The sequence below is a fragment of the Siphateles boraxobius genome, unplaced genomic scaffold, assembly GCF_051911475.1.
Source record: "Siphateles boraxobius isolate OS27281-9 unplaced genomic scaffold, OSU_SipBor_1 12, whole genome shotgun sequence".
Taxonomy (NCBI): domain Eukaryota; kingdom Metazoa; phylum Chordata; class Actinopteri; order Cypriniformes; family Leuciscidae; genus Siphateles; species Siphateles boraxobius.
Window position 1 is genome coordinate 6,013,748 of NW_027508722.1, and position 25,504 is coordinate 6,039,251.

Consider the following 25,504-nt stretch of genomic DNA (forward strand, 5'->3'; position numbering starts at 1 on the left):
GCGCTGATATCTGTCTCTTATCAGCAATCGCGACCTGCTTCATACCACAGTCATGTTAAAAACATCAATGCTTTCACTCATCCATAAACATTATTAGATCCATCAGCTTGACGACAAGTTCCATAATTCCGCTTATGCGTCATAAACCTACGCCTTTGTTATTGTAAGAGGTTAGCGACCCTTGCGGCGAAAGAAATTACATATTGTAGCTTTAATGTTATGAATCTCCATTTGACATAATGTTATGACTTGGGCCAGTGTGAACCATGGGATCAAAGTTTGGACTTTTTTTTTCTCATTAGTCCCACACCATAATGCTGGTACCAATGGCTCAGGCAATTCGTGAAAAGATCAACGTGAACAAATATTGCAAATAGATAGCAAATTGATATACGTCCTTGGCTTTAACCCATCCAGACAGCCAGCGCTTAGTGAAAATCAATGAAAATTATTGATGCAAGGTTTGTAGTAAACTGTATGAATATAGATCTATGGTGTGTTCGAACACTTGGCATGTTTATTTCAATTAAAACGATTGCTCTGTTAGTGTGGTTAATTTGAATAAGTGTGAACGCTGCCATCCGAACCCTGTCACACACCAAACAAGCGGACCGAGACCCACTGAAAAGATGGGTCTTGGTTTGCTTTCAATCAAACTCTGGTGTGGCTTGACTGAAATATGAACACAACAATGTGTGTTCATGTACTGTAAAGCAGTGATACACCGAAATTTGGGCAACTGAATATATTTTGCTAAAATTTTCGGTTTAGGCCATTGTAGTTTTGGAGGGCAGAAATCTGGGCTTGACTGAGGGCTTCTCCGATTACATGTTTTGGCTGTTTCAGGGTCTATTTCATGCACACGTTGATAACAGGTAAACATGTCAGCTATGTGGATGCACTTCACCGTGACCAAATATTATGCAGGAGTAGCAATATGTAAAATTTGTTTGGCTTAAATATCAAGAGGTGGCTCGTTGCCGGAAAAACTTTACTTCAATTTCTCAAATTTAATTCAAAATTAATAATTTAACGACATTCAGATACGGACTTTGAGGCGTACTGTGTGTTTTGTTAAAACAGCAATACAACTGAATGTAAAACTGAGTATTTGTGTATTCTTGAAGAGCTCATTGTAATTTTTCAGTGTTTCTGCGGGCCTCCTTGCCAAAACAAACTATGTACAAATAAAACATCCTCATGTATTAAAGTAACAACAGGTAGTTTTTTGCTCTCGGGCTCCCCCTACAGTTGGGAAACAGTATTGTCCTCTACTACTGTCGTAAACTGTCATCCTACATGCACGTGCATTTGTTGACAACCATGATAGCCCTGAACACTGTAGGAGGAGGTCACATGCAGGTGTTCTCGCGTGTGTGAAATGTCTTCATCCCAGGTACAGTGGCATATATTTCAGCATGTCATATGAATATAATTTCATGTGTTTTATTTTTTTTATGACGACAAATGATCGCGATGATCACTTTTACAAGCCAGCGTCATTATAGTAGCCTAGTCTATTGGTTACCGTTTTTCTGAATCTATATGATACTTCAATGCAATCACACAGAAGTATTGCACAAGAACAACATGAGGGTGGAAATTAGTCATCCGAAAAAATGCGACAAGAATCCCGTTTGCCTCTGTATCTAGCAATAATCGGAAATTACACAATCAAGTAACTTTACACATGTAACAAATGAGAAGCTATGAACTCAATGATAATATTATTATCTTCCTCCTTTGTTTGTACATGTTGAGTAGACTACACTTTTTAGGTCAAACATTTGCTATTTGCATTTCATCGATTGCAAAGTTCCAATCAGAACGAGAATGCTAAAAGAACGAGAATAGCGTTTACTAGCTACCAGATTGATAATTCGCTACTCTACTATCATTACTTCATTCATGAAGATAAACAGAGGATAAAATAGCTTCCATAACATAATCAGGCAGCCAAAAAAACAAAGAGATGGTATGCACGCAATATACTTACTGGTCCAAAAGCATGACAGCCAAGTCAGCATCTGTCGGGAACCCCTCCTCCTCTTTCAGCTCACGCCAGCGAGAAAAAGCTGGCCCAATGTTGATCCTCGTTCTGCCTTTTATGCGATCACTTTCTCTTTTTCTCTTTTTGCTTTCCTCCGACAAAACCTTTGCTTTCTTTTTTCTCTGTGCTGCTTCGGCCATGACTGTATAAAATTTGGCTTGCACGTCCGACTTTAAGGAAGTGGGGGTGGTGGTGGAAGTGACGTATATGCCGTAAAGCAGTCGAATTATGTAGTTCTCTTTGTTCGCCGGTTACTACCAGAAACCCGAAGTTTAAAAGTACAATTAAAAACGCTACAGACCCCGTCAGGCCATGGCAGACGTGTCATTCAAACTATTGTAAGTCGATGTACCATCACAAGAGACTTGGAAATGTATTATGAAGGTTGAAAAGTTACCTGTTGTTACTTTAATGCTTATGTGACAACAATATGTGTTTGTTTCCACTGAGGACGAGTATAGATCCTCAAAATGACGATTTGACTAATAAAAGGAGGCTCTGTTCTCTGGTAAAACCTCCCCTGACCCAAATTTATGTGTTTTTGAGTCACTGGTTTTAGGGGATTTGAATACTGTGATTTAAGCGAGGCTCTATTGATGGGACAGGGCACTCTATGTCAATCCAGTCAGGGTAAAGTCATGAGAACTGCGGCACAGTCACTTTGCTCTTCCGGCGTCTACTGGGAGCCGAATCTCGTGCGGCCTGGGAGCCAAAATAACAAAAGCACTTTGAGGTTTCTCTGCACACCGAACATTCATCCACAGAGAAAACAAGCAGATGGGATGATGGGTAGACTAGACTGAGGAATACAGCAGTTTTGCACTCAAAGGCCAACATGATTCAATGTATTGATGATGACACAGTCATCGCTCTACTGTTCAAGCCAAAATTTTTGAGGTTGTGGGTCTTATTCTCTCCAAGGAGAAAATAAATTCTTTCTGGTCTATTTTCATCACCATCATTATCAACCATTTGAACGGCATATCATAAATCAGCTGGGGTTAGTATTTATTTTCCACATTTCAGAGGGAATAGAATAGAGAAACCCTAATATAGTTTTTTTATGCAAAGATACATTCTTAAGACTTGATTTGCTATCTGAAAATGACTCCTTTCACCCATATATAATCAATCAGCTCTGAAACAGGATAACCCACTCACCATCCCCGCACATGTAGACAGGGCCACATATGAGTTGACCTTTGACCTCAGCACCCCATGGTAGAAGCAGAGGTCGTCTTGTGGAAAAGGCTGCAGGCTCTTGGTGCCGCTCCTGCCCAGGGTTTGTACAGTGAAGCCGGGTGCCATCAGGTCATGTGACGGCTGCAGGTCCAGGTGGAAGTCCAGCCCTAATCCATGGAACTTAAAGTGAACAGTGGGGTCGTGACCTTGACCATCCGTGGAGCGTTTCCTTCGGTGCTGGTGGGCCACAGCATGGGAAATGTAACGTCCTTGATGGTCCACCTCATATGGAGCCACAATCTCATATTCTACATAGGAAGGACGTTATGTTATTACATGCTAGAGTTCAATGCATTATTTCTCTTCAGGTATGAAATAGATTAATCTGAAATATCTGCAAAAGTGTCATTTATACATCACTAGTTTCCTGAACACTTTTTGTCTTTCATTATTCAGCAAACAGACAGTCCCACTTTGTTGCCATTTTTTCTAAAAATTTTCCTAAATAGAAGCATATTCATATGAGATGTTAAATGCAAATAAGAATAATGCATCGCTAGTTTTATTATGCATTATGTTTATTGTTAAAGAGTAAAACCCCCACTATACACTGTACGATTAATTCAATGTTACTTGTCATTTCTTTGAAATTAATTGCACAATTTACTAGCAACTAGCATTTACTTCTGTGTGAACATTTTTTCAACACCATTTTTTGTCAGTGCATTTTTTCTTGGTGTAGTAGAAATTATGTTCACAAACTGGTAGTAAATTTCACAAACAGTTACAAAGAAACAACACACACTGAATTGAACATGAACTTTTTAAGGAGAAAGACAAGTATTTTCTTGTAAATCCTTTGTGCAAACGAGTCAATGCTGCTTAAGTTGGGAAGGACAAAACTATTTACTAATGAAAAATAATGCAAATACAAAAATAAAACAAACACCTTTTTTAAGTCTAATTTTAAGACTAATACTTTGGTTTGCCAGGTAAAGTATAAATGTCTGGCTACAGTTTCTATAGTCCAAATACAGATCTTATAAAGGACTAAGAACATTTAAAAGCCATTTATCATTTAATGATTCACATCAGGGAAAAAAAGATTGTTGTAAAAAAAAAATTATTGTATCTATACAGATGTAAGCAAATGTGATTTATAGGAAGAACACGTCAAGATGCTGCTCATGGGGCGAAGGTCAAAAGACGTGTTTTAATGTTGTGTGATTCTGACCTCTACATACACTCACGCTCCTCTCATCCTTGCGGTGGTCTGGTGGCTCAAGTTATAAATGCTTTAACAGACACGAGCAGACAGATTTATGATCTCTGACCATAGAGACACACACTGATAATAACACACACTCCTAACGCTCCGCTGTGATATGGAGACACACGCTCTCACCATCTCTCATTCTCTTTCTCTCACACAAACTTGCGTGCACACACACACACACACACACACACACACACACACACACACACACACACACACACACACACACACACACACACACAAACAAACACACACACACACACACACACAATTATATCTGGCTACTCCAGTCTCTAAGCTCATGCCAAACAGTGCAGAGACTCTTCACAGGATAAAGGCAGTAAGTGCACACAGAGACTGTTTGTAAAGCTTGGCTGATTGATGGAGAGCTTCTTCAAGTGTCGGTCTCTGTTCATTGTTCACTAAGTCCCAGTGCATGCCAATCTTTATGCCACACCCTCCCCCCCCCCCACTCTCTCTGTGTGTGTGTGTGTGTGTGTGTGTGTGTGTGTGTGTGTGTGTGTGTGTGTGTGTGTGTGTGTGTGTGTGTGTGTGTTGTCCACAGAATCGACATACAAAACTCACTTTCGGGGACATCTGGGGACACCCTTGTTTGGAAATACATGTTTTTATTTTTTATTTTCAATTCAAGAGGTTATCTGTATCCAAACCCTTGGATTATTATATATATATATATATATATATATATATATATATATATATATATATATAAACTGCTATTGTGTTATTGTTTTTAGTATATCCTTAATCATACAAATTAAATGTACGTGCATGTGTGCTAGGGTCTGTCTTCACCAAATGTCACCACAAGAACATTCAAACCTGTTATCGCCTATACAGTCGGCTACATCATTTTTGTATTATATTCTATTTTTAAAACGGCCTTATCATCTCAACACAACAGTTTATTACTTTTACTGTATTATAGAGTGCATTTGTCTCAGATCAATTAGGATATCTAGCGCCCCCTGGCGACGACAACCCATCTAGTCATTTTCCTTCAAAACCATGTTTCTTTCTTTTAATTTTAAATGAAAGTCTCATAAAATTCTAAATTAACGATGTGATATTAATAAATTGCTCACATGCCCCATGTAATGAAACAACAATAATAATGCGACTGACAGCTGTCAATCACATCGCACAGGTATGCTCTCACCTGTGTTGTGAGGTAAACGCAGTGTTTCCAGCAGATTTTTATGCTTTACACGAGGACCAGCATGAAGGGTTGCAGATGCACAGGAACTTCTCTACATGGATGATAAACAGTGAGCATGCATCATTTGCATTGCAATTAAACGCAATCGCTTTGAAGAAACACAACCCAGGCGCGTGTTTGCTTACCTGGTGGCATCCCAGTATGAAAAATAGAATAAAGAGCACAGAACAGATTGATGCGGTATAATTCCTCATTGACGGCACAAGGCGCAGGCAAGCCATGTCTTCTGCAGACTCTTATCCAAAATCTGCAGCGAACAGCCTCTGCGCCTCTCCAAATGCGCGCTCTCCGCTGAAGCACTGCACGCTCTTGTGCACTTAAAATCTATTCATACACCATCAGTGAAGTTCCTTCGAATCAAACGCGATCCCGAATCCATGATCTGTATCCTGCCAGTGTATTTCCAGATCCAACAGCCTTTTGGAGAGGTTTATTTTCTTCCTGCGCTGATTGAGGATAAGTTTGCCATTCTTAATGCAGATGTTCTCCGCTCAGTGCGCTTTGACTGAATGTCTAGAGCTGCTCGAACGCCGGTGTGATTCACACGCGCTTCCAAACAGCCAATCCCAGCTCGCACCTGTGCGCAATAGCCCCTGGTCCCTGATGAGAGGAGGTTCGAAACATATACACTGTAAAAAAGTAAACCCACTAAAAGTATTTTTGCCCTTCATTTTTTATTAAATTAAAGGTGGTCTAAAGCTTGCAGTCACTACTAATTCAATATGGGATATTCTTATTTTTTTATGTAATATGTCAGTATTTATTATGATTTATCCATGCACATTGTGAGAATAATTATTATTTCAAAGTTCATATTTTTATTTTACAGTCTTTAACCAAAGTAGCCAATCTCCCCGTCCCAACAAAATTGCAACAAAATATATTCTCTTCTCTGATGACACGTTTACTGGCATGAGGGCAGGACAACCTGTCACTCACATGAAATCAACCAATAGCAAACCAAAACCATTCAACCATTCAATCAATTCCCCATGGACAAAATCAAATCTCATCCTACATTTTTATCTTGTTCCAGAAGCCATTTCAGGGCTAAATGTCACAATAAGAAACAAAACTCTATCGCAACTTCCATATGACAATTTCCTGATGATCAGATATATATCTAGAGCCAATGTTTATTGTTTTTATACTTTTTAATTTAAGTTGATCATTTTAAGATTACTCTTGGAGTCAAATAGGCTACATAGAGGCTACTTAAAAATAAAGATTCCAAAAGTTTTTTTTTTCAGTGATGCCATATTAGACAACCATTTTTAGTTCCCCAAAGAACCTTTCAGTAAACACATTTTAAAAGAGCATTTTAATAATCTAATGAATTTTATTTTTTTACCATAAAGAACCTTTTGTGCATTAAAAAAGTTCCATATTAAAGTGGCTATATGTAGAATTCAGAAACACTTGTTATTAGCGACACTGGTGGTCATTAAGTGAACTGCAGCCAACAACTTATTGCTCATGCTTTCACTGGTGCACACGTGACGCACAAGACTAAATTTGATTCAATGCCCTGACATACTCACGGCAGTTATTTTTCGTTCTTCGCTTAGAAGTAAGAAGAATTTGGAAATACTTACAGCAATATTTTGTTAGTGGAAATGCAGACGCCGTCCACGCTGCTGAGAGTGACGTTCAGATGAATATAAAGACATGCTGCACACTTTCCCCTCAATAAAAATAAACAACAAAAATCACAGTGGTGAGAAAACAGCTGTAAAGAAAGCATCTACTGAGCAATTTTTAACTTATTTGTGCTGCCATTTCAATGTAAAAACTGTTACAGTATTTCAGATACATCAAGGTACAATGAAAATTCAGCATTTCAATTAGATAAAGAAATAGCCGGCAAAAGTGTGTAATATGCATATGTGCTAAATATGTTTATGTATTCTGCTGGATAATGCTCTGTGGATGGTGGTGATGATTGGGCATTGATCTGACCCTGCTGTATTTCATGCTTCCTTAAATTGTTCATTTTCGCCTAGGACGTTTTGAGTTCTGAACATCACAGTATAGTTTTATAATACATCAAGAGCTCAGGGAAAATTTGGTTCCTCATGAAATTAAAGCATATTAGAGCACGTTTATTTAAAGTCCATACAAAGTCCATGGGGTTTTAACCGAAATGTATTTTTGATTGACATTCAGCTTAATGTATAATTAGGGCACATATAGAGGTAATGGAAACATTAATGTTTTAAATTATTTTACTCTATAATTTTAGACAAACATATATTAGAGATATCTAGATATTAATTCATATCCTGTAGAAATTAGGCACTTTATAGATACCTAGCTCAGCCACTACAGCATGTGGACGACAATCATTATATTCCCATGATGCCAGGGTTCTACATGCAATATAACACAATCAGAAACAGAATATATTTTCCTATACAGTAAGACCTCCCAAATGTAGACAGCACACATTACAGCCATTTTGTATGCCGTATCTCACTGTCTCACATAATAAAAAAGAGAAAACTTGGTTCTGAAACTGGTCCTCGTGTTTCAAAAGTTTCCTCAGCACACTATGATTTCTTAACGCTGTTCATGTCCTTTATGTAGGGAGCCTGTAAAATATGCCTTGTTTTGAAAATGCAGAGTATTAAAATGCATACATTTTATTTTATTTCGGGTTTTTTTCACTATGTGATGTAACTAAACGTACCAACATTCTTTGTCCTTTGCTCAAATAAGATGTTCTGTTGAACTGAATTGTAATAATGTTGGCCAATCAGCATTGAGATTGTTTAAAGCTATGGACGCAAGTTGCATTAATGGTGCGTTCACGTGCAATGGAAAATATGATATTTTCCACTTGTGAACTGGTATATACCAGTGTGTTGCGTTCAAGTGCTTTTGTTGTCGTAATGTGGTAAAAAGATGGAGATCCAGACCTGTTATTTAGCTAAAACTATTTTAGATTGCTTAAGTCATCTGCTACAGCAAGAAGATGATTCATTTATCAAAACTCAAACAGTAAATAATATGCTGTAGCCTATATTTTCTAGATCATGAATAGTACATATTTTTACCATTCACGACTCTCGCGTTGCTCTCTGCCATTTTGAAAACGTCAAAGGTTATCTCATCTCGGCAACTTGTGCATCAAAATATTCTACGATCTGCCCAGTGGAAAATACCACATGAGAGGGTTCATGTGCATTTTCCACGTCGGCTTTTGGTATTTACCATAATTACCATAGCAAGTGAACGCACCATAAGTTTACCATTAGTGCACCATTATTTTGAAAGTGCACTAACGATTGGGCCCCAAATAGCTATATATATATATATATATATTTTGAATACCAATAGACACAAAATTCTGAAATTTAGGGCTATTGCATAGGCCTACTTAATTGTATAAGGAGAGAAAGATCTTTTATACAACTGAACAAAACAATCTTTTCCCCTCTTTATTTTATGCTTTGATTCTGTTATTTGGACTTTCATTGTTTATCTTAAAAAAAGGTTTCATATTAGTGACAAATTAATAAATCTTTATTATTTTTCTCTTATTTGGTATTGCTGTATTGATTTATTATTTGTTTGGGTAACAAATTCATTTTAAATTAATAAACAGGAATCTGAAAATTCTGGGGAAGTAAATTTAAAGTAAATTATTTTGGTTATAAATTTATAAGGCAACGTGCACTTATTAATAGTTTGGTAAAAGAAGAGAAAAAAAACCTCTGGACAATTCACCATTCAACTGCCGGGAATCCAGGTTTTCTTATTTGGCAAACATTTAAATTAACCACTAGGGTTAAGAAAAAGGTTACATATATAATAATGGCCACTGCAGGCAGTAAACAATATGTGTCTTGAGTCTGAGATTGCTGTGAAATACAATGGTTGCATCCTTTTTCTTACATATACAGTCAATGGCCATAATGTGTGTGTCCTATTATGCTACGCCGCATGCATTTTCCGACATGAAGAAAAATGCCTTGGTTGTCATAAAAACAATTTAATGAATAGAAAGTTTATCATATACATATGGAACACTGATCACACTATAGAAGTAAGGTAATATTTCTCAGATTGGTTATAAACAGTGATGTGAATAAGTTAGGACACCCATGCTAAAGTTGCCTAAAAAGAGGAATAAAAAATCATATTTTGGAAATTGATCTTAATGCCTTAATTAGAAAAATGAGGAAAAATTCAACCTTTAAGTACACCAGTTTTCTTTGTGTATGAATAATGTATCATAAATAAATAAATGTTCTTCATAAGTGCATAAGTCAGGACACCCCTATGTTAAATTCCCATAGAGGCAGGCAGATTTTTAAAGGCCAGTTATTTCATGGATCCAGGATAATATGCATCCTGATAAAGTTCCCTTGGCCTTTGGAATTAAAATATCCCCACATCATCACACACCCTTCATCATACCTAGAGATTGGTATGGGGTACTTTCCATAAGATCATCTTTCAATGCAAATCAAACCAGCTATTAGGCTAACTGAAATAAAACCATGCCAATCTCTTGGTATGGTGAAGGGTATGTGATGATGTTCCGTCTCCTTTGCCGGCCCCATGGCCAATCCAGCAACATATACAGGTGAGGCGGAGGATTGCAGCTATTCACCACAGATTCACCCTAGCAGCCTCCAGTGGCTGACCAACCTCCTCCGATTCCTCCGTCCACCTCACCACCTGTCACCTCATACCACCTGACTCATGCAGAGTCAGAGGAAAACTGATCGCCAACTGTACCATTTGACCATCACGCACAGCGGTGAGTAGTATTCAACTTCCGCCCAAGATTGCACCTCTCACTCATGTCAGTGCTAGTAATAACCTCTAAACTCTCCGTTTCAGCGCAAGCCATCATCGCCTCGTGTTCCGCAGGGAACTTCATCTCTCACTAACTTCTCCAAACCTCAACCTCAGGAGAAAGCTCTGCTCCCCAGAATTAAAGGTGAACACTATCCTCGAAAAACCGCTGGGCCGTGGTAGCATCTGCCATTACTCCCCCACTGTGATGCTCCATATTGGAAGTCTCCATCAGGAACAGATCTCGTTCATGGTGCTAGAAGGTTCCATTGTGGATATCATCCTGGGACACCCATGGATGTCACAACATACACCTTGAGTCAACTGGAATCCAGAAGAGATTCTTCAATGGGGTGAGTCATTCTTCCACGATTGCATTTCACGAGTTCTCAAGTGAACATCAGTCCCCGCCAATCAGAGCCTTTCAGCATCTTCTTCCAGTCTCTCTTTAAATTCCACATCCAACGAAAGTCCTGAGACCGAGTGCAAGGCCGAAATCCCTTCTGATTACCAGGTGTTCCAGGATGTCTTCAGTAAACAACTGGCAACCCAATTACCTCCTCACCGGCCATGGGACTGTGCTATTGACCTGCTGCCTGGGGCTATACCACCCAAGGGTCAAGTATATCCCCTGTCCACCCTGGAGCAGAAGGCCACGGAGGACTACATCGAGGAAGCACTTTGTCAACAATTTATCCAACCATCTACATTCACTGCCACTTCCAGCTTTTTTTTTTGTCAAAAAAGGACGGAGGCTTGCAGCCATGCATCGACTATCAAGCCCTTAACACTCCAACGGTGAAGTACAGCTATCCTTCGATATTCGTAGCTTCAGGCCACTACGAATATCTTGTTATGCTGTACAGACTGTCCTACATACCCTCTGCATGTCATTGTTACCTATCGTCCTGGCCATAAGAACCTCAAAGCAGATGCTCTTTCCTGTCAGTGTCAACTGGAACCAGATTCATTTCCTCCTGACCCAGTTCTCCCTCCAGCCATGATCGTGAGTCCCATTCAATGGTCCATCGATGATCAGATCTATGTACCATCTGCCTTGCGTCTGTCCCTCATGGACTCAGAACACACCTCTCTGGGCTCTGAACACCCAGGCAGCCAGCGAACCCTGTCGCTCCTTCGCAATCACTACTAGTGGCCCACGATGAACCAGGATGGCTCCCGATAAGTGAAGAGCTGCTCAGTCTGTGCCACCACCGACACCCCATGAAGGCTCCCAGAAGGGAAATTGGTGCCTCTTCCGATACCTCAGCATCCCTGGTCCCACATAGGGATCGACTTCATGACAGACCTGCCACCCTTAGAATCCAATACATGTGTCTTCGTGGCAGTAGATCATACCCTGTAAACTCATAACCTTGAAAGCTTTACCCATGGCTCTAGAAGCCGCTGAACTATTTCGTCACGTGTTCCGTCACTTTGGACTCCCTGAGGACATAGTCTCGTATAGAGGACCACAGTTCAAATCTCGAGTTTGGCGATCCTCCTTCAGATTGTTGGAAGTTTCAGTAAGCCTTTTGTCAGGGTACCACCCTCAAACCAATGGTCTAACTGAGCGTAAAATCCAGTAGATCGGGGGATACCTGTGGTCCTACTGCCACCAACACCAGAACAGCTGGAGCAGTTTATTTCCCTGGGCTGAGTATGCCCCGAACTCCTTTCGTCAAACCACTACTGGATTAACACCATTCCAGTGCATGCTCGGTTACCAGCCTCCTCTGTTTCCCTGGTCCGGAGAACCATCGGAAGTTCCAGCTGTTTACCACTGGTTCGAATAGAGCGAGAGGGTCTGGGATTCAGCACATGTGCATCTCCTGCAAGCAGTGCGAAGACACAAGACCCAGGCGGACTCACGACGATCTGCGATTCCTCAGTATCATCCAGGACAGATGGTCTGGTTCCCGACCAGGGATATCCGTCTTCACCTGCCCTACCTTAAGCTGAGGCCCCGCTACATAAGTCCATTCACAGTGCAGGGGCCAAATCAACAAAGTCAAGAAGATAGTCACCTACAGGTTCAATCTTCCCTCACAGTACCATAATTTACAATCATTTCACACATCACTCCTCAAACCCTACTCTGACCCAATGTTCTCTTCTTCCCCAGAATCTGGTGTTGACGAGTTTCCTCCACCTCCTCTAGATGAGGATAATGAGGATCTCGTCTACCGGCTCCAGAATATTCTCGACTCCCAACAAAGAGGGTGGCCGTCTAGAGTATCTGATTTAATTAAAAATTGGGTGTAAATGGTTGGAATGGCACAGCTGGATGTTTGCAAAAAAAAAAATATATATATATATTCTGGACTCTTGGTAGGTGGTTCCTTACTGGCCCAAGTTTCCCCAATTATCAGTCTGTCAGTCAGTCAAATCTGATCAAAAACTCATCTCCTTGATGTATCATTAATGTTTGTAGTATGGATGAGCTGCTCAAATTTTGCTTTTATAAAGGGCTGTATGTATGAATTTTCATGTATTAATCACTTTTTTTTTTTGACAATGTGTGAACAGCTTGTGACAACTTAATAATGAGATTTTCCCCAATTTCATACAGTAGGTTGTCTGAAAGCCTGTGGACTGACTTTTACGTGAAGGACTCATCCTTTTGATTTTCTAGCCAAAAACATCCTGTGACATTTACACATGTTCTAGTCTATAGTCAAAAATATACTTTATAATCAAACTATCATAACAGTGTAATTTTAATTGTACCTCATCTTTCAACATGATTTTGGTGAATTGCAGAGCTGGTGCAAATATGATCATATGCTTTTTTTTAACTGATGTTTTTTCACCGCTGTCTTTTTTGTTAAGTGTTTATTTTGTTATTGAGAGGAAAGCGTGTAGCACATACAGTATTTTCTAAATGTCTCTCTCAGTAGCATGGACAGCTTCTGTATGTTTGTTGACAGTATATTGCTGCAAAGGTATTTACAACTTTTATTACTTCTAAGCAAAGAACGAAAAAATTAGTTTGCCATGAGTATAAAGGGATATTGAGTCACGTTCAGTATCTTGTGTGTTACGTGTGCTCGAGCAATAAGTTGCTGGCTGCAGTTCACATAACAGCCACTGGTGTCGCTATCAATGAGGTTTGTAAATTCATATATCCCCTTTAAGTTAATTACTTATGGATTTGTTAGATCACTAACCATAATATGAGCAACAACAATCAGTAGGTGTTTTTGCCTTGCAAACATGCAAAACTAATGATCAGCATGACCAAAAACTAATTTTAATTTATGCAACAGTTTTCTATTTTGCTGCTGCAAATTTCCTCCACAGAGTCAAGCTCTCAGAGTCTCACACACACACACACGCACGCACGTATCCGTGGGGAGTTTAATTCACTGGCCCAACAAAATCTTGCCCTTATACTCAGCCGTGGCGCTGGGCCATCTGAACCACTCTGACCTCCCCGGTAATTTTCCTCTAGGTATCCATCAGCCACTATCAGCCAGAAGACGGCCGCATCAACTGACTTCTCTCGAGGAGAGAGAGAGAGAGAGACATATAGAGGATGGTTTAGTCTTTTGCAAAATGTGTGCAGGAGGAATTGTTCTAATGATTGCCTTTCATGTTTGTCTGCTCATTAGGGCAGAAAGAGCTCTCTAGCAGAGCGGATACGGTGGAGAACGTTATGTGTCCAGTCTTATGACACACCGTAGGGGTGCCGTTTCTGTGAAAAGGTCTTCACCCTCGTGTTGTGTCCACAGACTGCTTAGAATAACAGCCTTTATCTCTCTCTGCGGAGGTGAGTGGCTGCTTAGAACAGGGATAAAACATGAGAAAAAAAACTTCTGAAAACTCAATTTATGGTCCATTTTCATGCACTGATTATGTGTCTGCAGAAATGCTACTTGTAGAGTACTATATTTACATCTGCATTGTCAGTCCCTTGTGAAAAAGTGCAGTTATTTGTATTGATTGTATTGAATGTGCACTTGTAGTGTACTTCAAATCTTAAAAATATATCGGTAACTGTTTACAGTGTAGAGTGATACCCTTATGTGTACTTAAACTTGTTTCTTTACACACTTAAATACACTTTAAAAAAATCATAAGTAGGCCTACTCAATTAAAAGTATGCTAAAGTGTACTTAATCACTAGAGTTGTTACCGTATATTTTGCATTTAGAGTTAATGCTTAAATGCACTGAAAGTCACAGATGCATAGTGAAAGATCGAGTCTCTGACTGACTGTGATAGTCAAAAACAGTCAGTCAGAGCAACTTATCAGTACAGCCGTGCCATTTGGAGTGTGTCTGGCCCACAGAATAAAGGATAGTGGCCTCATAGTTTGTGGGCCAGGGCCTGGTGTACAGCACTGAATGAAAGACCCTTTGACAGTCATCCTTTTCCACAGGAAAAACTCCCGTTTTCTCCACTTGTAGACTGCATCTGCACCCCAGCCACAGTATGGAGAGCCAGAGCAAACTGACCAGCACATTTCTAGAAAAAAAATAAAAAAGGCAGAGAGAGGTTGGGCTCTCTAGCCTCATCTCAGACTCCCTTAGGAGTGAAAGTGAACATTGCAGACAAGCTTGGAGAGACCACCCAGAATAGCCAAACCATGATCACCTTCAAAAAAACATATTGACAAGATGCAGTCGCCAAACAATTCAATCTAATGCTTGCGTAGGAAATCTTTTTTTTTTTTTTTTGGAAACGAGTTTCCCTTTAAGTTTATCACAGTGTAATCGTTATTGTTTTTGGTGTAATCGTTATTGTTATTGGGGATATTGTTTCAGGTCTTGAAACAGGTTTGTGCTGCCTGACTTTGATGGCACATATCTTCAGCAGTTTGCAGTGCAGGCTGCAATATTAATATTACATGTTTTGTCTTGAAACGCATATTTAACAGTGAGTTGACAGTAAATCTGGATCCTAACTCTATCTAATTCTACTATGTTAAATTTAAGTGCATTAACAAAAAGGGTAACATCTGTTAAAAAAAAAATGAACGACCACATTTTTTTTTGGTAAAATGTAATATTCTGACTGTTCGAGTTTTATTAAAACAACCTTTAAATTTGCAATGATATGGAAGTAGTGAAAAATCTTTCCAAATTGTGACATATATCCGTGTGTAACGGATTATCAAAAAGCGAAAATGTAGGACAGGTCTTGGTTCTATGCATCAGATTTTGATTGTATGTTGAGATGTAGGCGTGGCTCTTAAAGGTGAAAGCAGACAATAGGTGTGTTTGACTTGAAGCAGCGCTGTGCAGACTGATTGGTGTATGTATGACATCAAAGTTACGCAAGTGAGATTCGAAAGCATACGCTGTATGCTCTATAATCGCTCTCACGGTACTTTAATGTCATACACAAACCGGCCTGCGCAGCGCTGCTTCGAGACAGTTGGGGCAAATTAATCAATAATGAGATAAGATGGGCGGGGGTAGACAATTGACAGGAGAGCACATGACACAAGGAAGTACATGACAAGCCATGTGCTCACAACAGACCAGACTACAGTATACACAAACACATGACAAACCGGGAGTGTCAGAGCTCTGTCACCAAACCAAGAAATAAACCAGACAGAAGTGACAGAACCCTGACACAGGAATTGTAATAAATGACACGATAAGAATGTGTAGCAAATTTATGCACGTAATTGATTTTCTTACATATATTTAGATTTATTTGACCACAGAGACATGGCATCCATCAATGTGGCAGTAAATATTCTTGACCTACTTTCTTTGTATTCATACAGTAAGAATGTAAGTGAGAGTTCAGAATTAACAGGTAACCCTGCTGCTAGAGGCAGTGACATGCTGCGTGTAATTGAACATTCAACCTGACAGTAAACTGACCTGCTAGACGTGGACACGAGTTCTTCTATGAAAGGTGAATGTGAAGCATGAAGGAGATGAATAGTTGCTGAAGAAATACACATAACCATAACACATCCATCCAATCTCCTGTTACACAAGGTGCAGAATGCTGCAGTGGTTGTAAGTTTTTTGGGTGTGAGATTATAGATGCTCAACAGGTGGAGGCCGCTGGCTCCATGTTTGAGGTCAAATCTCTTGTTTCTGACCTCACATGTCACGCTGAAGTGAGCTTATCTTCTCCATGATATCTGCATACTTTCTCACACTCGTGAGAGCTGAGCTCGCACTGCTGAGAGCAGGAATCATTTTAACGCTCCATAAATGTAACATTGGTAATAACTTAACACACTCACAGAGACCAACGCTAACATAATCCTCTTCAAAAGCCCCTTCTCAGGGCTATTCAATTCCTGTACATCCAAAGTGAGAGCTGTGTCCGAGTACTCAGCACTTTCCAGGTGAGGGTTGGCTTTCGCCAGGGCTGCGCTTTTTCACCAATCCTGTTTGTGATATTCATGGACAGGATGTCAAGGCATAGTCGTGGTGAGGAGGAGTTGCGGTTCGGTTGGCTTAAGATCTCATCACTGCTTTTTGCGGATGATGTGGTCCTGATGGCATCATCGGTCCGTGACCTTCAGCTCTCACTGGATCGGTTCGCAGCAGAGTGTGAAGCGGTTGGGATGAGGATTAGCACCTCTAAATCTGTGGCCATGGTTCTCAGCAGGAAACCGGGGGAGTGGCAACTCCAGGTAGGGAATGAGTCCTTACCCTAAGTGAAGGAGTTCAAGTACCTCGGGGTCTTGTTCACGAGTGAGGGGAGACTGGAGCAGGAGATTGGCTGGAGAATCAGAGCAGTGGGGGTGGTATTGCATTCGCTTTACTGCACCGTTGTTGTACCGGTCAATTTTCGTTCCTACCCTCACCTATGGTCATGAAGGCTGGGTCATGACCGAAAGAACAAGATCGCAGGTACAAGCGGCCGAAATGGTTTTCCTCAGGCGGGTGGCTGGTGTCTCCCTTAGATATAGGGTGAGAAGCAGAGTAGAGCCGCTGCTCCTTTGCATCGAAAGGAGCCAGTTGAGGTGGTTTGGGTATCTGGTTTGGATGCCTCCTGGAAGCCCTTCCTAGGGAGGTGTTCCAGGCACGTCCAGCTGGGAGGAGACCTCGGGGAAGACCCAGGACTAGGTGGAGAGATTATATCTCCACACTGGCCTAAGAACACCTCGGCATCCCCCAGTCAGAGCTGGTTAATGTGGATCGGGAAAGAGAAGTTTGGGGTCCCCTGCTGGAGCTGCTGCCCCCCCAACCGACCCGACCCCGGATAAGCAGATGAAGATGGATGGATGGATGGCTCCAGCCAGCCAGTTTCAGATACAAAGGGGACAAGGGGAATGTATGACTGGAAATCAAAGTCCCCACTCGGCCAGAGATGTAATGCAGGGCATGACTGTCAGCTTCAGCATGTGCAACAGGTGCTTCCCATTTCATGGTGGACATGTTTCTGTTGAGCATTTGTCAAATGGTCCCATCAGAACATACTTTTCATCTGTGATCAGGTGCTGTGACCTGTGATTGCGTCATTTAGCTGATGCTATGGGGAAATCCCTAGGCCTGATTTTTTGCCAATGTGGTGGTAAAGGGCCAATCAACCAATCCAGACATGCTTATCATTCAATATCAATATTAATGCACCATTCATTAATATACCGTTCATGCAAAGTTCACGGACAAAGTGATCGGAGATCACGCTCAGTGTTGCCAGACGTACGATAATTATCGTATTTGTACGATCGTACTCTGTACGATGTACGATCAATGATGAAAAGATGATGGTCGTTGTTATCATAGGGCTTCTATACTCATGGATCTAGCTGTGGATCCTACATCTACCAAAATGATTGTGAGGGGAACGTGAATGTGGTGTTACGTATGTCTTCCATCTCATCTCACGTTACGTCTTCTCGGCCAATCATCCTGGCGAATGACTCTCTTACTAGCACAAGTTAAAGTTCCTTTTGTATATTGTATACACATTTGCATATCATAAACATGACATCTCTGAATGTTTTGCAAGAAAAAAAAAAAGTTTACGTTCCTGCATGAGGTCGATAGTTTACCAATAAAGTAATTTGCAGGTTGTGTCAAAAAGTTGTTGGTCTTGATAAATAGCTGTATTCTGTACAATTGACTCGTGTATGATAATTTCCTTCCAAATAAGATAATTTTGAGCTTCTGGTACGATACTTGGACATTTCCAATCTTGCAACACTGATCACGCTGCGCACACACAACATTCAGGAGCACAGAATCTTCTTGTCAGTGCAATCAACATGATATTTATTAATAAAAAAAGCTTAAAAAGAATACTGAAAAGATAAAAATCTACAACGAAGCGGTAATGTATCTGTTTTTTGCAGCTTCATTATTAATAGAGATATGTTGCACAGACGCAGATAATACATACTCTCGCTTTCCATCGCTAATTCATTTAAGTAGGCTAAATTATATTTTTCCAAACTACTTCATCTTTGTGTCTGATTTAAAGCGTGCAGAATGTTAGATCAATTGCCAAAATAACACATCAGATTGTTTCACGCGAAATCTGTTTTCTGGGAAAATGAGCAGCCCTCTCTCTTGTCTTTAAATTTCTCCCGATATTCCAAAGCAACTGACAATGATAGAAAAAAATTCGGAAGAGCAGTCTTATCTTCTTCAAAAGCAAGGCATTTATATTTGATGATGCATTGCCCGGGAAAATTAAACTGAATTCCGTGTGTGAAATATAGGGATATACGAATATACTCGAGTTCCTTACCTTGCCTAATGAATAAAAACTGTTTTAAAATCAAATACAAGGAGAGATGAAGACTAAAAAAAAAACAGAGAAATTGTCGCGCTCATTGGCATTATCGGCACAGCCCGAGAAAACCCAAATTGAATCTAGTTATTAAAGATATGTATGTTGAGCAGGTACTACAGACGAGGCTTCTGGGTATCGAAGTCAACAACCACTTATCATGGTTCAAGCATATCAGTACAGTTGTGCGCAGGATGTCCAATGGTCTTTTTATGGTGAGAAGGTGTTCTCACATGCTGCCTTTTAACATGAGGACAGATGTTATGAAACCACTTGTTTCGTCACAGTTGGACTATTGCTCAGAGGTTTGGTCATGTTTGGTGATGTGCATTGGAACACTTTGCCCAGAGACATTGTTAATGCACACAGTAAACATCAGTTTAAATTTGTTTGATTTGTATGTAGGTATGTGTGAGTAGGGTTTAGTGTTTTTAATTTTTATTGCATTACTGTTTTGTTTTGCAAAATGTAATGCATTGAATATTGTTGTAAAAGTCTTGTAAGCGGCATGCTGGATTGTATCGACTCCAGGAAGAGTAGTTGCTCGTGTGAAGCTAATGGAGATCGAAATAAATAAATAAATACAATAAATCCCTTTTCTCCGAAAATACTTAAGCCTGATTGAGTCGTGCATGTTCAACTGTACAGACCAATGGCGTCTCAGCACGCCCAAATGGACAGGCCCATTTGGCTATATAAGGCCTATATAACGCTTAGTGCCATTTTATCATAATCTTTCAACTGAGGAATCGGGCAAGGGACTGCTAACAGTGCAAGGATAATAACACAGAAAGCTTATGCAATGTCTTGAGTAACAAAAACGCTCCATTTCGATAATAATAATAATAATAATATCCTTTATTTTATAAAGCGCCTTTAAAAGCAGTTTCTCAAAGCGCTGTACACAAAATAAACAATTGTTAAAAGCAAAACACATCAACAGGTAAATGAAAGTTTAAAAAAGTATGTCTTAATTTGACCTTTAAAAGTGGCATAAGTCTGGGCTTCTCTAAGTTCAAGAGGCAGATAATTCCAAAGGACAGGTGCATAGAAGGAAAAAAATAATGGTTCACTCAACATTGCGTCATTTAACCTCAAGGGAAGCAGACCGGAAATCTTGGCTCGGGACAACAGAAGCCAAAACTGACATAGATAAGCACCACCGATCAGGGGGGTGTGATGGTCATAAACAGACTTGGTGGCGTCCAGCACGCAATAGTGTAGCCCTCAAACAGATCCTGCACGAAGTGCGAGCACATTATAGAACCTGGCAGACATTGAGGGTGACGACCAGCCAGCTGCTGCACAGATGTCACTAATACACACCCCACTCGACCAGGCCCAGAAGGAGGCCATTCACTTGGTGCAGTGGGTCTTCACTTCAATAGGACATTGTAGGCCTAACGATGTGTAGGCCAGCGCAATTGTATTCACTATCCAATAGGACAGTCTTTGCTTCGTCACCGGCAGCCTTTTGTTGTGGCCTCCAAAGCACATGAGTTTCATACTAGTCATCTTCCTCGGACCCACCAAACAAGTCTAGGCTGCTCGCACCGGGTGATGGGCACTGGTCTTTGTGTGTGAAGAGGAACTTCTCCCACTCTTGTGAGAAAAGGGGGAAGAAAATTGAGGAGCGCAAGGGGCAGGATCAGCAAGCACAGCGAGGTGAGGCAAGACTAATTCTCTTGCAATGAGAGCAGTCTGTCTCGAAGAGCATGGCTTCAGCATGGCCGCAGCCCAGCCAAGCAATGCTCTCAGAGTGTTTGTCCCAGGGGTGCAGGAGTTCCCTGGACGTACCACATTTATGCTGTGACAATTTGCAAGAAATGTTGCAGGAATTTGATCTTTGAAGTGTGAATTAACTCGCTTGATAACTCGCCAAATAGCCGCAGGGGAGAGGTGTCGAGATCGCTGCAAGCGCTGCCAAATCCGCTGCTGGGCTTCTTTAAATGGCGAACAGGTAAGGTAGTCTTTGTTTTCGTTGCTCTTCTTCTGAAGTCAGCGAATAAATGATCTTCGCGCTGAAGGAGAAAGATTCTGATTAAATGGCGCAAGACATTTTCACACGAGGGACAATATGCTAGCAACAAGTAAATTGAAGTAAATGGGAAGATGAAATCACGAGAAAAAAAGAAAAAAAGGCAACAAACAGTTAACACACTGAATTAACAAAATACCACCTATAACACAGCGGCGGCTTATATAGGCAAATGGGCCAGACCATTTGGGTGCGCTGAGACACCATTGGTCTGTGCAGTTGGGATTCAGTATTTTCAGAGAAAGGGATTTCCCCATTGCATCAGCTAAATGAAGCAATGCTGAGTGAACTGTTATCAAAAGGGAACTCACTGTGCTTTAAGCACCTTTAAAATGTTAGCATTATGGTAGCCTATCATTATTTATGTGAATGTAATCCCTCATCTACAATGCAACTGTACTCTTGCGAATGCAGACAGCAGAGGCATGAACTTTAATTGAATAAATAGGCCTACATAAATACGAATAACTGCGAATTCTAAGCTTTACAAACAGTGAGATCCATATAGCCAAAAATAAATGTTCAGTATGATTTTGTCAGTGAAATTGTAGTTGTGTTTTTTTAGTTTTGCTTTTTTGTGTTTTTACAGTTTATCTATTATGTATTTTTCTTCATATGTTCAGTCCTACTTAATAAATGTATGCAAAATGTAAATGATACAGTTGTCAGCAGCATTTAAGTACTTTTTTCCCTTTATATCTTACTTTTTAATACACTACATTTAACATTGTTCCTCGTTAGTTTGAACTGAAGAATACAAAATGGATTTTATCTAATCACTTTTTGAACAGATTCTTTTTGATGACCCTGTTGAATCGGTTCATAAATCGTGCAGACATATATTAATTTGCGAATCGGACAGCTATACTTTCTTTCCTATTATTTAATACATTATGATAGCTTGTTTTGATTTGTTTGCACATCCTCTTTTTAACTGTAAACTTATTAGGGTATGAAAATGTTGTTAAAACAATTAAACATTTGACGATCAATACATATTTAAGGTCTTCCTAATTGACTAGTGGCTTGCTGAGGACTCTTTATTAATAACAAGAAATTATGTTAGACTCCATGCCAATAAACACACTAGTAGCCTACTCATTGATGAAGAAACTACTCATCAGAATGACTCGGTATGTTCACCCTGAATTGACGAGTACTGAACAGAATAAGCCTGTTAATGTTGACAGGTTAATGTCAGATGTCTTATTTTGTTTTCAGGCAGGTTCTCCTCTCCATCGTCCTGCTATTGTGGCACTGCAGCCAGTCTCACATGCCAGAAGGTGGCAAGCTAAACAAACATAACCTTTTCCCAGTGGCAACCAAAGAGAGGTTCTACTTCCAGGTCAGTACTCACATCACTGCAGGTCAGTGTCTTGGCAGAAGACTCTTGAGAGGGAGGTTTTGTGTGTGGATCTAACGATTCCCTTTTAACGCAACAGTAATAGGAAGTGTGAATCCAGACAGTTCATTGAATGATCTTCAAGAAACTATTTTCAGTATTTTCAGTGAAGTGTATTCACATTACCCTGTAAGTATCCCACATTTAGATAATTTCATATCTTCAGGATCATCTTCCTCCTCACATAAAGCTTCAGTCTCCGAGATTATACTCTCCTTTATTGTATCAGGAATGTTTTCTGCTATGACATCATGCTATCCTCGTCACTCATTGGTCCGAACGGTCTGTTCATTCATCGTGTTTTCTGCCAGGTTGTTCTACACAAAACCTACACAAGCCCGACGCAAAAAAAAAGGGAGCACTCACACACTGCTTGAGAATACTAATGAGGACATTACTTACTAACTTCCACTCAGAAGCTTTTGTCGGATGAGTGTTGATCTCATTATGGTTCAGTGTGAAGTGTTAAAGTCCGTGTCTCAGAACGGACAGTAAATGAATGCAGAACAAATTTTGCGGATTGTATAGTTGTTCAAATGTGAACTGGTTTGCATACAGTAAGTGCAATTCTAACTACAATATGTTGCATGTTTATCCAGCATCTTGTAGCCTTCTGTGTCCTGTTGCAGCCTATCTAAGTGAAAGGCATTCTTGTGTGGGCAGCCCCATGCCACTGACACACTGTGGAAAGGGCTGCAGCAACTAAAACCCCATTATCTGAAATGGCAGAGAATTGCTCAGTGGCATTAAAGCTCACTGGAGCTCCAAACAAAAGGCCCCTGCAGACTCAGCAATGCAAGAATGGGGGGAAAAATAAGACCTTTCACATTGGAAACAACAGAACAGTAACAATCCCACCCAGTGTGGCGTTTAGTTACAATTTGGGAATGATGAATTTCTCATTTGAGATGGAGACTGCAGCTCATGGATACTTAAAAATAGAATCTGCCAATCAGAAGCTCTTATTATTACATGCTAATATATTTTGACATAAAACTGTGCAAAAAACAAACAAACAAAAAAACAACCTTTGAACAACTAATAGAGATTATAATAAATCATTATGAAGGTACTCTTTTGATGTCATATTTCATATTTTAAGCTGTTATTTCAGGCATTTTTCTTACAGTAACTTCTTTAGTGTATTTCTTTTAAATTGATTATTTTCAATTAAGACTGGAAATCTCTCTTAATTGGTTAAATGTGTTGTTCAAGTGCTTTGTTGTTTGGGAAGAATAGAAAACATGGAGAAGACTAGGTTCATTCTTGCCCGTTTCTTAGGGAAATCATATTAAGGCCAAAATGTATTGAAGATATTTAATTTTGATTAAAATGTAGCATCTCATTTGTTGACAACCATTGTTCATTGTTCACCACACTATCTAGATTTTTGGTCAAATAAATGTTTTCCGCTGGTGTCACACCTGCTGTCACACCTCGTTATATCCACTACTTAAGTTCAGTTCTGTTTGAGTTTCTTTGTGGGGTCTGCTTAGTATGTACGTTGTGTTGGATTGCCAAGCTGTGTTGGAACTTGCCTTGTGGATTATTCAATCCTGTTTAACTTCATCTTCTTAGTCGTGCATTTGTCTTGTACCTCACAACCCATGACACAAGACCTAAAAGTGAAAGTAAGCAGGGGCTTATTTCTGTTTTTATTTTTCTGTTTCCAGATCGTGTTTCAGTTTTTATTTAATATGGACATCCTTGCTGTGAGGCTGTTGTGCCTTGAGCTGGGAGAAAGCTCCCTCGAGGTTTCTTCCAGGTGTTCCTGGATCTTGCCGATCAGACCACCTCCTTGGATGAATGCCTGTGCTCATTCCTACTCTCTGGCTTCAACACCACCACACAAGCGCAGTTGTCCGGGGTGGGTCCTCGAGAGAGATTCACTGCCTTTGTAGAGTGGGTGCTGGTATCCTGTGGATATGCATTAACCATGGATGACGTCACCAGCCCCGCTCCCAACCCAGTGCCTAGCCAGAGCCCATCGAACTGGATAGAGCAGCATTATGACCCCACCATTGACATCGAGCCCTTCTCTGCCATGAGCTGTGAGCCAACACCATTGGGGGCTTGTGAGCTTAACATCACCACAGAGCCTGAGTTGCGCGAGTCTGACCAGGTGTGGGGTGTCGGCTGCGCCATCTACTGCAAAGGGAGTGAAGATTTATCTTGTCTCATTGGACTATTTATTATTCTCCAGTTTTGCCCTCAACCAGTCCTGCAACACACTCGCCACCGACTCCCACCAACCCCTCTGTGTTCTCTCCTCCTCTCAGTAGAGTGGTTCCACCTCGTGCCTTCTTGGAACTGTCTCTGCCTGGGCAAGAGGAGCACGCAACTTTGCTTACTGCCTCAGCGGACTTCGCTCCTCCTCGACCTATCGCCCTGGATGATGCGCCTACGCTCCTCCCACCCTCGATTTGAGCAGCGACCATTGGCCATTCGGCCTCGCCGGGCTTCCTCGATCAGTCAACTCAACCTGGATCAAACCTCGCCACGCCTTCACTTGCGGACCTTCCACTGCTCTTCGGCCCTCCACCCCTTCAGCCCGCCCTCAGGCTCCCCCTCCACCCTCGGTCACTCCAGCTCGCCCTTTGGCCTCAGGATCCATACTTTCATCTCAGGAGGTAGTCTCTGTGGCTCTGCCTGGGTCATCGACGTTGCTTCATCGCCTTGGCCCTTTGGCTACGCGGTGGGCTCCAACTCCATCGCCCTCGCCTATGGCTGTCCCCATGGTGACGTCAGGACTCATGCCACCATGGAGTGCAGTTCTGGTTGTGGTCTGG

The 25,504-nt window shown here is 40.8% G+C and overlaps 1 protein-coding gene and 2 long non-coding RNA genes across 4 annotated transcripts in view; 2 read left to right on the forward strand and 1 right to left on the reverse strand.

Moving 5' to 3' along the window:
• adamts16 (ADAM metallopeptidase with thrombospondin type 1 motif, 16) overlaps positions 1–6,301 on the reverse strand; it is a 118,178-nt gene extending 111,877 nt beyond the window's left edge. Inside the window, exons 1-3 of one of the 2 annotated variants that reach the window (XM_077207055.1) lie at positions 5,874–6,301; positions 5,689–5,779; positions 3,212–3,540 (exon numbers count right to left, since the gene is read on the reverse strand). In XM_077207055.1, the coding sequence (XP_077063170.1) occupies positions 3,212–3,540; positions 5,689–5,779; positions 5,874–5,969 (516 nt within the window). In that variant the 5' untranslated portion in view covers positions 5,970–6,301. The remainder of the gene's footprint in view (positions 1–3,211; positions 3,541–5,688; positions 5,780–5,873) is intronic. The other variant, XM_077207046.1, reaches the window with a different exon arrangement.
• LOC143715379 (uncharacterized) overlaps positions 1–25,504 on the forward strand; it is a 582,927-nt gene that overhangs the window by 312,833 nt on the left and 244,590 nt on the right. The gene's annotated exons all lie outside the window — the stretch shown is intronic.
• Positions 14,035–24,875, forward strand: LOC143713284 (uncharacterized). Its single transcript, XR_013195097.1, has 3 exons — positions 14,035–14,326; positions 22,535–22,658; positions 24,389–24,875. It is a non-coding gene; the product is annotated as an uncharacterized LOC143713284 (long non-coding RNA).